Genomic DNA, 15,186 nt, shown 5'->3' with positions numbered 1-15,186 from the left:
GTAGCTCCATTGATGTCAACAGAACTATGCCAAATATACACCAGCTGCGGATCCAGCCCGTCATGTCCTTATTGTAACTGGCAATAAGCTGGTTCCTTTTTGCATCAAGGGAGAGAGCACATCGAGTGGATACAGGAGAAGACTGGGAGTTTTATTCCTGGCTCTGCTACTAATTTGCAGGGAGGTCTTGGACAAGTCATGCAACCTGCCTGTGCCTCAGTTTCTCCATCTGTAAAATGAGGGTGGTGATACATAGTATCAGAGCAATGTAGGACTGGAAGGGACCTCGAGGGGTCATCTAATTCAGTCCACTGCACTGAGGCATGACTATGTATTATCTCTAGACCATTCCTCACAGGTGTTTGTCTAACCTGTCCTTAAAAACCTTCAGTGATGGAGATTCTACAATCTCCCTAGGTAATTTATTCCAGGGCTTAACTACCCTGACTGTAAGGAATTTTTACCTAATGTCCAACCTAAATCTTCCTTGCTGCAATTCAAGCCCATTGCTTCTTGTCCTGTCCTCAGTGGTTAAGGAGAACAATTGATCACCCTGCTCTTTTAACAATCTTTTAGGTATTAGAAGACCATTTTGTCCACCCTCAGTCTTCTCTTCTCCAGACTAAACAAACCCACTTTTTTCAATCTTTCCTCATAGAGATCATGTTTTCTAGACCTTTAATCATTTTTGTTGCTCTCCTGTGGACTTTCTCCAGTTTGCTCACATCCTTCCCAAAACATGGTGCCCAGAACTGGACACAATACTCCAGTGGAGGCCTTACCAGTGCTGAGCCGAGTGGGAGTATTACTTCCCGTGTCTTGTTTACAACACCCCTGCTAATATATCCCAGAAGCATGTTACCCTTTTTTTTTTTTGCGCAACAGTCTTACATTGTTGACCCATATTTAGTCTGTGATCCACTCCAACCCCCAGATCCTTTTCTACAGTACTCCATCCTAGGCAGTCATTTCCCATTCTGTATTTGTATTGCATTGTATTTATATTTGTGCAACTGATTGTTCCTTCCTAAGTGGAGTACTTTGCATTTGTCCTCACTGAATTTCATCCTATTTATTTCAGATCATTTTTCCGGTTTGTCAAGATTATTTTGAACTCTAATCCCGTCCTCCAAAGTGCTTGCAATCCCGCCCAGTTTGGTATCATCCGCAAACTTGACAAATGTACTGTCTTTGGCATTATCCAAATTATTTCTGAAGATATTGAATAGAATCAAACCAGGACAGATCCCCGTGGGACCCTACTCGATACGCCCTTCTGGTTTGATTGTGAACCATTGAGAACTACTCTGAGGTCACTTTTCCAACCAGCTGTGCACCCACCATATAATAGATTCATCTAGGCTGTATTTCTCTAGTTTGTTTAGGAGAAGGTCACGTGAGGCAAAATCAACAGCCTTACTACAACTGAGATGTAATCTATCTACTGCTTCCCCACCTATCCACAAGTCTTGTTACCCTGTCAAAAGAAGGATATTAGGTTCGTTTGACATGATTTGTTCTTGACAAATCCATGCTGTTACTTATCACTGTATTTTCTTCTAGGTGTTTACAAATGGATTGTTTGATTATATGCTCCATTATCTTTCCGGGTACCAAAGTGAAGCTGACTGGTCTACAATACCTTGGGTTGTCCTTATTCCCCTTTTTAGAGATAGGTGCTATATTTGCCCTTTTCCTGTCCTCTGGAATCTTTCCCATCCTCCCCATGAGTCCTTAAAGATAATAGCTAATGGTTCAGAGATCTCTTCAGCCAGATCCTTAAGTAGTCTGGGATATATTTCATCAGGCCCTGCTGACTTGAAGACATCTCACTTGTTTAAGTAATTCTTAACGTGTTATTTTCCTGTTTTAGCCTCAGATCCTCCCCACTGACATGGATGTTCATAGGCGCCGGGGCTGGAGCACCCATGGAAAAAAATTAGCAGGTGCTTAGCATCCACCGGCAGCCAAGTTCCCCCCTCTCCCCCGAGAGCCTCCCACCCGCCGGTGGCCCCACTGACCAATTCTTCCCCCACCCTTCCCAGCGCTGTTCCGCGGGGTGCAGGTGGTGCTGGGAAGGAGAGGGAGGAGCATGGATGGGGTGTACTTGGGGGGGGGCAGGATGAGGCAGGTCGGGGTGGGGCCTTGGGGGAAGGGGTGGAGTGGGGGCAGGGCCAGAAAGAGGCAGGGCAGGGGCTTGGGGAAAGGGGTGGAGCAGGGGTGGGGCCTGGGGGTGGAGTGGGGGCGGGAAGAGGCGGGGCAGGGGCTTGGAGGAAGGGGTGGGGGGGGTCAAGTACCCCCCGGGTAGAGAGGAAGTCGGCACTGATGGCTATGTTAGTTGCCAATCACTGCTAACTTTTTTGGTGAAAACTGAAACGAAAACGGCCTTTAACACGTCGGCCATTGCTGCATTTTCTGTTATTGTCTTTCCTCCCCTCACTGACTATAGGGTCGACCCTGTGATTGGTCTTCCTCTTGTTTCTTACTGTAAAATGTTTCTCCTTTATGTCGCTAGCTAGTTTAATCTCATTTTGTGCCTTGGCCTATCTAGTTTTGTCCCTACATGTTTGCGTTGGTTTTTTATATTCATCCTTTGCAATCTGACCTAGTTTCCACTTGTTGTAGGATTCTTTTCTGAGTTTCAAGTCGTTGAAGATCTGGTTAGGCTGGGGCGGCCTCTTACCCTACTTCTTATCTTTCCAATGCATTGGAATAGTTTAGTCTTGTGCCTTTAATAATGTCACTTTAAAAAAAAAAGGTCGACCCCCTTGGGTGACAGGGGTTGCAAAGCTTAATCTTGTTACCGTGCTCTGAGATCCTCAGAAGAAGGGTGCTAGAGAAGGACAAAACCATCGCTGTCAGTGAGAGTCAGCGGATTTTCATTTTGTCCTAACAGGGGAATAGTCGTCATAAAACGAAGAATATGATGCACGTTTGCGCATGCGTTAAAGCTGTTGGCATGCAGGGTTTCTGGATGGGCGGAAGTGTATAACGAAGCCCATATATCTAGCCGTGCCGAACTCAGCTGGAGGTATTAGCTGTGTGTTTATATGTACCTGATGGAGCATAACTGCAAAATATTTATATACACTGACACATGGATTATATACAGTCACTTGGGGAGTTAAAGCCCAGGTGATGCCTAATGGAAAACTTGGTTCAGCATTTTATTTACACAGTTCCAGTCCTGTGTTTCTCTTCTCTTGTTCTTTACCAATAAGTATATTGAAATAAAACAAAGCCAAGATCTTTCTAAAAGTGCCAGACGCTGATGCATTATTTGGCATCAATCACCCTCTGGCACATCATAATTATTTACCAGCCATGTGAAATGAGAAGCAGGAGCATCAGGTGCGAAACCAACAGACAGCAGGAAGCAATGGACTCTTAAGGAAACCAGGACTGAGCTGTGAATCGTAAGAAGAACTGAGCATCCAAATCCCTTAGGCACCTTTGAAAATGGCAGCCGACACCTTGTTTTGGGGCAAAACGAAGAGGAGGAAATTGGTGCATAGGCATAATCATTAACCTGTGGAACTCGCTGCCACAAGACATCACTGAGGCTAAGAGCTTAGCAGGGTTAAACCTTCCTCCAAAGATTAATGATTTGTATGGCTAATGAGAACATTCACAGCTACATAAGAGGGGATGTAAAACAAGGGATAGCAACCTTCCTGCAAAGCATAAGCCAGCCAGCATCTAGCGTAATAGAACCTCTAGGCAATATTGTAACACAAATAACAGAAAATGACAGGATTCAACAGAGCAAACTAAGGAATGAATCCAATTCGCTGGGGCCAAATTTATCCCCTGAAGTCCCAGGGACTTCAAGAGAGAATGCTCTGGAACTATCTCCCCAGGAGGCATTAGCGTTAAACAAGGGCTTGCCCCGTCTCGTCCCAGCCCACTTGAGCTCCCCGCCCCTTGGAGAACACAAGGCAGGTGCTTTGCCGCTTACTTTTTTCATTTGCATAGTACAGAAAGGTCCTTTTGCTGAGGACGCACCATCGCTTCTGCCACTCTGAGCCAAAGAAACCATGCTCTGTGGGGAAACGGGAAACAAAGCGGGGGTTAAGGGCACTGCGGAAAAGGTCTCATGATCTCTTTTGTGTATTTCTAGTCAGTATAAACCCTCCGTCCCTGCATAATCCCACAGGTTTCCCCATAGCATCAGTTGGGCTGGAATCAACTCTCAGAACTGAGCACTAGATATGGTGCTGATGGCCCAAGACTTTGCCCCACGCCTTTGACCCCCGCGGGCATGTCTTCACTAGGAAAAAAGGTGTGTTCTTAACCCAGTTTTGCTAACACATGGTAACTAACATGAGGTAAAAGCCTAGTGAAGACAGGCAATTTGTAGCTTTCACAGGGATTAGCAAGGCAAAGCAAACCTTAACCTCCCACACCATCTGTTCCTCGACCTGCTGACGTATGTGAAAGCTACAAATGCCTCATCTTCCCTAAGATTTCGCTCCGCGGGATCTAACCTGAGTGAAGAATTCACCTTTTTTCCCCTAGTGAGGACAAGGCCTCAATGTTTAATCCCATTTCTGGGCTTTGCTCTTTGAGCAGAATGACGACCTGCAAAAGTTGCACCCTTTGTTACTTATGATGCATAAACAAAACCTGAGAGATTCCACACACCCCACCCTGCAGAAAAGATTTTTTTTCCTGCTTGTTCTTCACCTTGAGAATAATTTAAGAGTTCAAATCTTATTTTTGTTGGAGAGCTCCTTGGATGACTCACACTATGGTGGAGACTTCTCCCGGCTCTTAAGTGGTGTTGAATCTTTAATGAAGAGAGCTTTCCTCCCACGCGCTTTAGTTAAATACAGTAGGTATTAACAGGGAGTAATGGCTGGGCTTTTCAGAAATGCCCAAGTGGTTTAGGTGCACAAGTCCATTGACTTTCAATTGGACTTGAGTCCCTAAATCACTTGGGTGTTTTTCAAAATCCCACCCACGGTATTTTAAATCACCTGACTAAAAAGTCTTTCTCTTTCGGTTTATCAGGTGTCATCTTGGTATCCCTGCTGTCATGAACCTATTCAGTTCTCCAGTCATCCACAGAGACAAGATTTGAATTTGCAAAGTAAAAGACAAGCAGCAAATAAACCTTTTTCACCCCCTCAACCACAACCACTACCCACTCTCACACTTATTTATATATCATCATCAAGAAGCATAAATAAAGGGGCATAAACCCACCCACCCTGCTTTGTAGGTCACCTTAAACTGGTTTATTTGACTGTTACCTCTGGACCTCTTCTCCAAGTAGCCTTGCTTCAAAACAGTCCCCAGACCTTGGGCAGGTTTCTGTATGCTGTCCTCTGATCCTAAAGAGATCAAAGCAAAGTCTTGTGAAATACACAAAAGATTTCCTACCTGCGGGCTGTGCTCCGCCTCGACCAGGCATGACCATAGACACACAGTGCATGGCCAAACATGTATGCAACCAATGTGCATGCACACACATGCATGACCTCTCTGAACCCTTCTGTACGCATCACACCCAAATTGGATACTCCAGCCCGCTAGAAGGGTCAACAGATCTTTTCCAAACTATGAGGCATTCCAGCACTGACATCAGCTTTTATCTGTAGGAGGCGGCTCTGAGAACTAGGCTCATAACGAACCTTGTTAGACCAAACTTTATTGAGATTATTGAGATGTCCATCCATCTCCCACCACTTGGGCTTTTTAATGTCACCGTGCATGAGGGAGGCAGAGGGACGGGGGCAGAAAGCAGGAGCAACACGGTAACACACAGAACACCACCAAGTCTGCAGGGGGAATTTTACAGGTAGAAAACAAAGGAAGCGCGAAGGGAGAATATTGCAGGACTCCAGGAGCCGCTGAAGACACACCAGCTCATTCTGACATAGCAACATACTGCAGAACACCCACTGCTAGCCCCGTACACCACTGTCGATAGCCACACCTACGATTCACGCAACCCCCCCCCCCCCCCGGTGTTAGGTTTGCCGCTCAGCTCCTTCCATCTCATGCGCTTTTATCGTGCCCGACCCGGTCGTTTCAAAGCACCCCCACACAAATTAAAGTCCTGAGCCTCTCCAGCAGGATCCCAGATGGCACCTTTCCCGTCATCGCCATTGCTAGCTTAAGCAGGGTGCTCTCTTTTGGGTCTTCTTGCTTTCGCACCAACGAGCCCTCTCTGCCCTGCACTTTGCGCAGCTACTTTGCCCTGGCGTCAGTGTCTGCACAAGGGGTCGGGCACCAGTGAAAAGTCCGCTTTGACTACGGGGACGTCACTCATTTAGGGCCTGATCCAAAGCCCACCGGAGTAAGCAGGAGTCCTTCCATCAGGCTCTGGGCTAGGCCCTGATGAGAGGAGGATCAGGCCCACTAGCCACGCTGAGGTCACCCTGGGTCCGGCCCCACGCTGTGCGGACAGAGATGGCACTTGGGGTCCACGAATCCTGTAGCTGCATGCTCCACCTGCCTGGGAGATCTGGAAATATTGGGGTGACTCTCAGCCATGAGCTCCCCTTACAGTCCTCTTCCATGCACAGAAGGTCTTGGCTAGAATGGATCGTCTGTGAGCAGCTAGTCATGGTCCACAGCTCGCAGCTGTGGGTGTCAGTGCCCCCCCCACAGCAGGCTTCAGCAGCTCAGGATCCTTTTCCTCCACCCCAAAAGGCTAAGGCTGATTCTGGGGGCTAAGCCCCCGGCCCCCAGTGAGAGCTCCGGGGGTGTCAGCAAGTTGTAGGAGGCTTTTGCCACCTGGCAGGATCAGGCTCGTTATTCCCAGACTTTGAGGCCAGAAGGGACAATCGCGATCATCTAGATTGACCTCCTGCATATCTCGGGCCGGAGACCCTCATCCGGCGACTCTGGCATCCAGGCCAAACCCCTCGCAGGTTGCAAGACTTAGGGAGGGGAGGCTGTGCCTTGCAGCACATTGTGTAACTGACCGGATTGCACCTCATCCCCAAAATCCAGCCTGGAATTCCACAGCCCAGGGCCTGCCGCTGAGAGCGGCCCGCCCTGCCGCCTTGTGTCTTAATAATTTGTGCTGAAACACAATAAGAAATGACTCACTGAACGCCACTAATCATCTCTCCAGTGCCTGAGCTTGGCAGCCTTTTAAGTATGAGTAACTTCCCAGAATCCCAGACCAGAAGGGTTGCTCCTGTTTTCTTAGCGTGTCTCTCTCCCGGCTCAATCCATCCCTCGTGTCAGCTCCCTCCTTTGCCAACTCTTTTCATTTTCATGTTTTATAGTTTGCAAACTCTGGGGCTGCTATAAATCCCCGCCCACGGCTCTCGGCGCGAACGCCAGACACGAGAGCGGCACCAAAGGCACAAAGTCTGGTTTTGTACAAACATCCCCCCTACATGGGCACCCCCCTCTGTGCTTGTTATTACCTGGGAATGGGAGCCATCCACAGGGGCAGATCCATCACGCCACTGAGGTCAATTTACACCAGGTGAGGATCTGGCTCCTAGGGTGAAGCTCACCTCTGGGGAGAGGCCCATCGCTTAAATTCTAGTTTGAAGGCTTGAGTGGTGCATTGGCCCCACGTTGGCCCTCTGGCCAGGGGTGATTTCACCCCTATTCAGTAGGCCTGGCCTTTCCCCATGAAACAGAAAGGCAGCAAATTAAAACCAGATTCAAGCAAATGCTTCTCCTGCATTAACCCGTGGAACTCACTGCAGCAAGATATTGCTGAGGCCAAGAGCACAGCAGGATTCAAAACCAAGACGGGACATCTGTTTGGAAGGGATATAAAGCCTCAAGCTTCAGGGCATAACTGGACCGGTAACTATTTGGTGTCCAGTGGAAATTTGGCACCTTCCTCTGAAGCAGATGGTATCAGGCACTGCCAGTCACAGGGCCCTGGACTGGTCTGACCCACTACAGCAATTCCTGCATTCCTAAAGCGGGACATGGGGTTTTGCTGCAGAAGGCCCCATTATTGACATAGGGGCTGGCTGAGCAGTTCGGATCAGAATCCACGGCTTTCCGAGAGACAGGGGTCGCCAAGAACCCTGACGCAGAGGCCACCCGCCTGGCATCGCTGCTGCCCACCCACACAGGGAGCAGAATCTTTGTTACAGACACACCACGTGCTTTGAGATGCTGAACGTCCGACTGTAGGGGGGGAAAAGAAAAAAAAAGGTACAGTAAGCATTTTGTTTTGTTTTTTTTAATCGGAATCCAGGCCCCTTTCGTTAATGCAAATTTAAATGTCATTTTATGGGACATTTATAATTATGAAAATGGGCTGACACTGCCTAGTACACAGGGGGAACCTGCAAGTATGAATATTACATTAGCGTGCCCAATGCCAGCTCACTGATCCCGCTGGCAGGCGCATAAAAAATGCTCGAGTGAAACTTTTATTTAGATGTTAAGATTCTAGGCCCCAGCGGGGTGACGCAGGCAGCCCCTGTGAGATCCCATCAGTACGAGTGTTGGAATTGAATTACCCAGGGGGAAAGGCAGGAGCAGCGAGCGCTGGTTTGCTTATTTAATTTCATTTACTTTCAGTACATTATCAGCATGGAGCTTCCCTCGGTGTCCCCCCCACCCCAAGAAACAAGGCTGCAGAGAAGGGTTGCGTGCATGCTCCAGGGGCCATCTGCAAGCTACAGATCTTTCCCGTCCGCTCCTGCTCCATGCGCTTGTCCTTCACGGCAAGCAGAACCTGCACTGTCTTTTGCTAAGGTCTCCTGAGTCAAGGAGGATTCTGGGAAGCTATAAAGGGTCCATTCAAACACCCCCAAGAAGGGGGGAAAAAACAAGGCAGCATGGCCTAGGAGACAGAGCATGGGGCTGGGAGCCAGGATCATCCATAAGTAACCCAGCTCCGTCACTGAGTTCACAGTATCAGCACTGTGTCCTGCTCCGCCCGTCTCTCTGCATCCACCTGTTGTCTCTTGTCTTAGATTGTAAGCTCTTTGGGACAGGAACCATGTTCTTGGTGTGTGTGTGTGTGTGTGTGTGTGTGTGTGTGTGTGTGTACAGCGCCTAGCACAGTGGGGACCTGGTTCATGCCTGGGGCTCCTAGACACGACCACAATACAACTAAAAAATAACGATGCCTCTCTTTGGGCAAGTCATACTGCCTTTCTATGACTCAGTTTCCCCATCAGTAAAATATGAATCATGAAACTTACCCTCCTTTGTAAATGTTATGTGACTGCTTAGTTTAAACACACACACACACACACACACGAGACCTTGGAAACATTAAAGGCTAAGCACCCTTATGACTGCAGCTCACAAGACAAACATCACTGTCAGAACCTCCCAGATACAGCCCTCGTAACACACCCGGAGCCATAAAGATGAAATCTGCGGGAGGCATGTTACTGCAGAGGACATGGCAGTTCTGCACCTACTGCCCTATCGGGGGAGACACAGAGAAGACAGAAGCTGTGAGGCAGAGCGTTTTCTCCCTCCAGACTCGCCCCGAGCACCCACAGCCAAGTCTGCCACACAAGTGCTGAGCAGGATTCTATCTCTTGGGACCTCTGTGACTCTCAGAGCCAGCTGTGGACTTGGGCTGCCCCAGGAGAGCCTTCCCCAGCAGGCATTGTGTACCCAAGAAAGCAGAGACGTTGGAGCCTACAGGAGTCACGGCCTGTTTCACCAGGTGTGTTCTCACTCAATGAGAAGAGAGAATCAGGGACAGTCAGCTGGTAACACCAGGCCACGGGGATCAGAACACAAGAGGCCACATGGCTTGGCTTGCACAGGGCACCAGTGCTGAGGGTGGGGTCTTTACAGAACAAGCTGGCAGCAGATGGCTAAATTATCCTGAAAAGACAATCACTGGGCTTTCTTTTCTTCTCACCTTTTGCTTAACTTTTTAAAGCCCCCAGTTCATTCTCATGTGCTAGAAAAACAAACCCTAAGGGGCTAGTCACAAACTAGCCAGGGACACATGCTACACCAAGCAGCTCAGATAGGAAGGCCGGGAAGGACCAATACAATATATCTAGTCCGACGCTCCGGGTCAGAGAATTTCACCCAGTAATTCCTGCCTCGAGGCCAAACAACTTGACCAGTCAACCAGAGCCTCGATTTAAAGACTAAGGCCTTGTCTAGAGGGGAAAGAGCGAGACCGTGCGCTGGTGTGAGCACAGCTCCCCATCTCGGATGAAATTAAAATGCACATTTTTAAACAGGGAATGTTAATCAATCATTGGGCCAGTTGCCAAAGGAGGGGCTAACTTCTCTATCGTTTAGGGCTTGTCTATTGCAGCCAATTAAAGCGTGGCAAGCCAGCCTGTGACTCTACAGCGCACCAGGTTGCCGGGCAGTTACTCGCCATGGGAACACAGCTACCGTGCAAAGAGAGTCCCGAAACCAGCTACTAGTACGCTAAGCCGCACTCTGGGATGTTTGTTGCACTGTAGCAATGGCCACATGGCAAGTTACTGGCTGGCAAGCTGGTGCGGTGTAGACTCACCGCCTGGCTTGCCATTAGCTGCAATAGACAAGCCCTAAGTGATAGAGAAGTTAGCCCCTCCTTTGGCAACTGGCCAAATGATTGATTAACATTCCCTGTTAAAAATGTGCATTTTAATTTCATCTGAGATGGGGAGCTGTGCTCACACCAGACACCCCTCCCGCCCCTAGAAATCCCATCCCAGGTGTCATGGGAGCTAAAGCCACACAGGCCTGGAGGACACGGCAGCCCTCACCCTACCATGTTACCTGCACGTTCAAAGGCAGGACACGTGGAGACGTTGCTATTGCAGTCAATTCCTGAGCGTTTGTCATTCCTGCTCCCTCACTTCGGTTAGACACTGTACTGAGAGCAACCTTATTACAATAAACCTAGAGGTGGGATTTTCCAAATCGCTCCGCAGTGACCTACCTACTCCTATTGCAGTCAGTAGGAGTTTTGCCGTTGAGCGGAGTTAGGCCAATGCCGAGGAACCGACTGCGGAAGCAACTTCGCCCACTCGTATGACAGGATTTGGCGGTAAATGGGTCTACGAGCACGGCAGCTTACGCGAACCTCACTGCAGTATTTTGGACCATTGCTGTAAGACACTGTGCAGGATCAAACCCCTCTCTCTTTCAGTCAGCATCTTATGGGCCCCCATAGAAGATGGTGAGTCTCCCCTCATTTAAGCTGCTCAACCTCCATCTCTCTCAAACTCAAGAGGGTTCTGTAGGAGGCCCCGTGTTGCTAAGACACGGGCCCATGGAGGATGGTGGTCCATAAAGCCCTCCTTGGTGGCCTGCAGAATGGAGCACCTGGCAAGTCAAGCAGCAGGGGTGTGTGGGGGGAGGGGAGAAAACAGGATGATGGGGGAAAGGGGGGGCCCAAGAAAGGCTGTCTTTCTCACAAAGCCATTCGCAAGATGAAGAAGCTGGAGAGCCAGAGTTAAGCAGGCAACACTGGACCTGGTGTAGGTCAACTGAAGTCAACAGAGTTACACCAGTAAAAGAACGTCGTTTAATGAGTGGCGCTCAAAAATCTCCTGCAAACTTCATGGTTGAAAATGGCATCATGTTGGCCTGTGTTCTCTGCACCCCCAAGCTCATCTCTTGCACCTTTTCCTTGCCCTCCACCATTCCTTTGTTTAATCAAAATATCTGCTTCATGTCCCCCGTTTTCTCTTTCTTCTCTCATTCTGCTGCTCCTCATCCTATTCTTCTCTTTAGTCTCTCTCTTCCTCCTTGCTCCTCATTTTCCTGTAGCCATGCTTCTCTCTCCATCTCCCAGCTCTGGACCTTAGTCTAATTTTGCAGTGCCTTGAAAACTTAGAACCATTTATAGAAGAATGGGAATAAAATGAGCAACCGTTTCACAGAAAATGGGAAACTAAACAATCGCCAGCGTGCATCATCTGAAGTAGATCTTGTGCCAGACTAATTGCATTGCTTTTTTTTTTTTTTTGAGGAGGTTAATAAGAAAGTAGATGAAGCAAAGGCAGTGGAGGTGATTTACTGGGGCTTCAGTAAGACTTTTCATAAGAGGCTAGTAAGTCAAGTTCAAAGGATAGGCATTTACCTTAGGATAGCTACCGGGATTGAAAGTTGGCGGATAACCAAGGTGCAGTTTACATTCAAAAGCAGCAAATCACATGGAGGAAGTTATCAACTGAAATTTCCTAGGGCTCAGACCTGGGTCCTGTTCTCTTCAAGGTACCAAAGCCTAACATACTGCATGGTATCCCAATTTGCAATGCTGTTTTGTCTGAATACAAACAATCCAGCTAAAGTTTGCATTCAAAGTCGGAGACAGGTCAAGAAAGAAAGGGCCCTCAGGGGGATGTGACAGTAGAACTGGCCACGGTGCGAGTTTTATACATCTTCTTTTAAAGCATCTGCCACCAGTCAACACTGAAGCCTGGATCCAAGGCTAGATGGCTTATGGCAATTTTTGTGTTCCTATGACAACTCTCGACATAAAGGACTAAACGCCAGTCCCACTGAAGTCATCCTAGGAAGTTACAAACCCATCAAAGAATGGAAGATTGTCCTATTGGAACGATGTTATACTTTAAAATACTTGTAGATGCCACATAGTTATTTGCATAATATCGGTAGATCGGAAAGACCGACAGACAGAGACAGACCTCTGTCTAGAGAGCTAGCTAGTTAGTGTAGGTTTTCCTAAATTGTCCGTGTGGTATCTATGACTGACAACGAAACATGACGGAACAGACAGACTTCCATGACTTCAGATGGGACTAGTACTGGCCTGGGGCATGTAGGGAGACTCTCAGTGCCTTTTATTCTGCCTGGAAAATTTCCCAGCACGTCTGAAGTTAAATTAACTTTGCAAAACGCAAAAATGGAATTCAGAAAGGAGGCAGCGCCTTTGGCCCCAAAGTTTCCATCCACGCCACTAAGTCTATAATTGCAAAATAAAAAACACAATCTCACAATCTATTTGCACAGCTCATTAGCTCAGGGCTCACACTCAGCAAAGAGGGAGGGTGGGAAAAAAAAACAAAAAACCCAACCCTTCGGCACCAAGTACCTTTTGGAAGTTGCTATGGAAACCAGCCCTTTGCTCCGGCTTTGCAACGGAGACTTGCACATTTCTGCTCCGGTGCGCTTGTTCGTCTGTCCATCCGTCTGAGGAGTTTATGAGGACGTTTTTTTTTAACAAGTCTTCTTTTTGTACACAGAGAGAGCGAGAGAGAGAGAGAGAGAGAGAGAGATATCTCATTCCCCTGTTACTTCTCTCCCCCAAACATAACATTATGTCAGCCACTCGACCTGCCGTGCTGCTGGGACAGCATGATTTACAACGTGAAAAGGGAAAACCTAAATCATCACAGAATGAAAACATTAAAGTTAATGCCTCACAAGTGAGGAATTTATTACCATTAACTCCAATAAACAGTTATAAACCACCCGTCCTTTCCTGTCCACGCACAGGGACACGGACGCAGGGACTTCATTACGCTCAACTTTCTTTTCTTCTTCACTAGACCAGTCATGTGTGTTCCAATTGGCCACCATTTATTGTTAACTGGACTGGCTCATTTTCTGGGGACTGAAGAAGGCATGAAGGCCTCATCCATTTCGTTTCGCGGGCGGCTCGGTGCAGATGGATGGAAGAAAAAAGTTCACGAGACATGCAGCTCGATGGGTTTATTTAAACGCCACTGAAATATATGCTTGACAAAAGCCAACTCTCGCCTGGGCCCCGTACGTCATTACTCAGAAAGGCTGATGTATAAGTAACAACATATGGGCAAGCTGTGAAGTTACACCGGATACCAGCTCGCTTCAGGGTGCACTTGGCCAAATATTTGCTTCTCACTGAGGTTCCACCACCACGCTGAAACCTGAGCCTGAAATCTGAGGCCTTACTGAATTTTCTCTCTCACCCCATCTCAAAGGAACAGAGAGGAACGTGCAGTTCCCTGTATAGTACCCTCTCTCCAAGGAAAAGCATGTAATAATAATAAGGTTATTAATTATTGACCAAAGCCCGAGGTCCTTCCTCAGTTAAAAACATCCATTGGCTTCCACAGGACTTTAGGATCTCATCGTCATGCACGCATCGGAGGGTTGCTCCCAATTAAGACGGAACTGGGCTCAGGTCTACCAGCGTCCGGTCTGCAGAGCTGCCCCAGGATCGGGCCCCTCAATACACACAGATAACACCTGCACACCCCATATCCATTAGAAAGTATTTGTACTGTGATAGCACACAGCAGCCCCCAGTCAAGGACCAGGACTCTCATGGTGCCAGGTGCTGTACAAACCCAGAACAAAAGGCTGATCCCTGACGATTGCCTGTCAGACCCCACGCCTGCTTTGGGGCTCTTTGGAACCATTTCTCCTCTCCTTTGCCCTGGCACCGATCAGGACCAGCTCAGCTGAGGAGAGCAGATACAGACCCACAGACTCTTGGTACCCTGTCCATAAAGGAGGAATAGTCAATTCAGCTACTAAGGGACCAAAACTCGAATCCTCCACATCCTAAATTTGCTTGCTAATGGTTACCAACACAGAGAGCGGCTGAGCAATACTGGCTTCTCCTGTCCAGAGGAATGTTGCTTGGCTGCTCTCTAGCTTCCTTAAACACCCACTCGTGGATCTAACGGGACCAAGTATATAGATGGTTCTTACAGTGAATTCAGTAGGCGGCTGGTTTCAGGCTCATCCTGATCCCTAACAGGAGCAAATTCAACGGCTAGGGTTCCTCCATGGAGATGCTCTGCCCTCTTGAGTTTCACCCTGGAAACGTAGTTTTGATGGCTCCAAACAGCCCCAGGCTTTTGTAGGAGTTTGATCCAAGTCCCAACTTCACAGCTTGGGGCTCATCTCTAGAACTTATTCTAAACCACGCGCCCAATAAGCGGGTCCCACTGGATCTGCTGTGGCAGCGTGCTCATACGGTAGTAGTCACATGGGCGCGGAACGGTAACAGGATACCGTCACAATCTAGCCTTGTGTTGGTCAAGCCCAAATTATCCCTCCTCCTCCACCTTCCCCATGGTTTGTTCTGAATGGACAGACAGAAACTCTGGAGTCGGGAAGAAAGCAGAGGAATGTTAAGGCGTGGAGCTGCTAGGGTACCAGAAGTAATTATCTAGATAGCTGTGCTATAGTCAAGGTCATGCAGAAATGCACTTGGGTTTTGGGAACTGACAAACTTCACCAGTTTCTGGATCACACTGTACCTCCCCTTATGTTCTGTCCTCCCGCAGGCCGCCCTGTATACCGGAACACGGA

General features: G+C 48.2%; 1 protein-coding gene across 1 annotated transcript in view; it reads right to left on the bottom strand.

The window, feature by feature from the left end:
• The window catches only part of SKAP1 (src kinase associated phosphoprotein 1), a 228,607-nt gene that overhangs the window by 49,331 nt on the left and 164,090 nt on the right, over positions 1 to 15,186 (bottom strand). Inside the window, exons 5-6 of the mRNA XM_074940661.1 lie at positions 5,256 to 5,336; positions 3,959 to 4,042 (exon numbers count right to left, since the gene is read on the bottom strand). Coding sequence (XP_074796762.1) covers positions 3,959 to 4,042; positions 5,256 to 5,336 — 165 coding nt within the window. The remainder of the gene's footprint in view (positions 1 to 3,958; positions 4,043 to 5,255; positions 5,337 to 15,186) is intronic.

The sequence above is a fragment of the Natator depressus genome, chromosome 27 (assembly GCF_965152275.1).
Source record: "Natator depressus isolate rNatDep1 chromosome 27, rNatDep2.hap1, whole genome shotgun sequence".
Taxonomy (NCBI): Eukaryota; Metazoa; Chordata; order Testudines; family Cheloniidae; genus Natator; species Natator depressus.
Note: the sequence above shows the minus strand (reverse complement) of the source record. Positions and strands in the feature narration are given on the sequence as shown.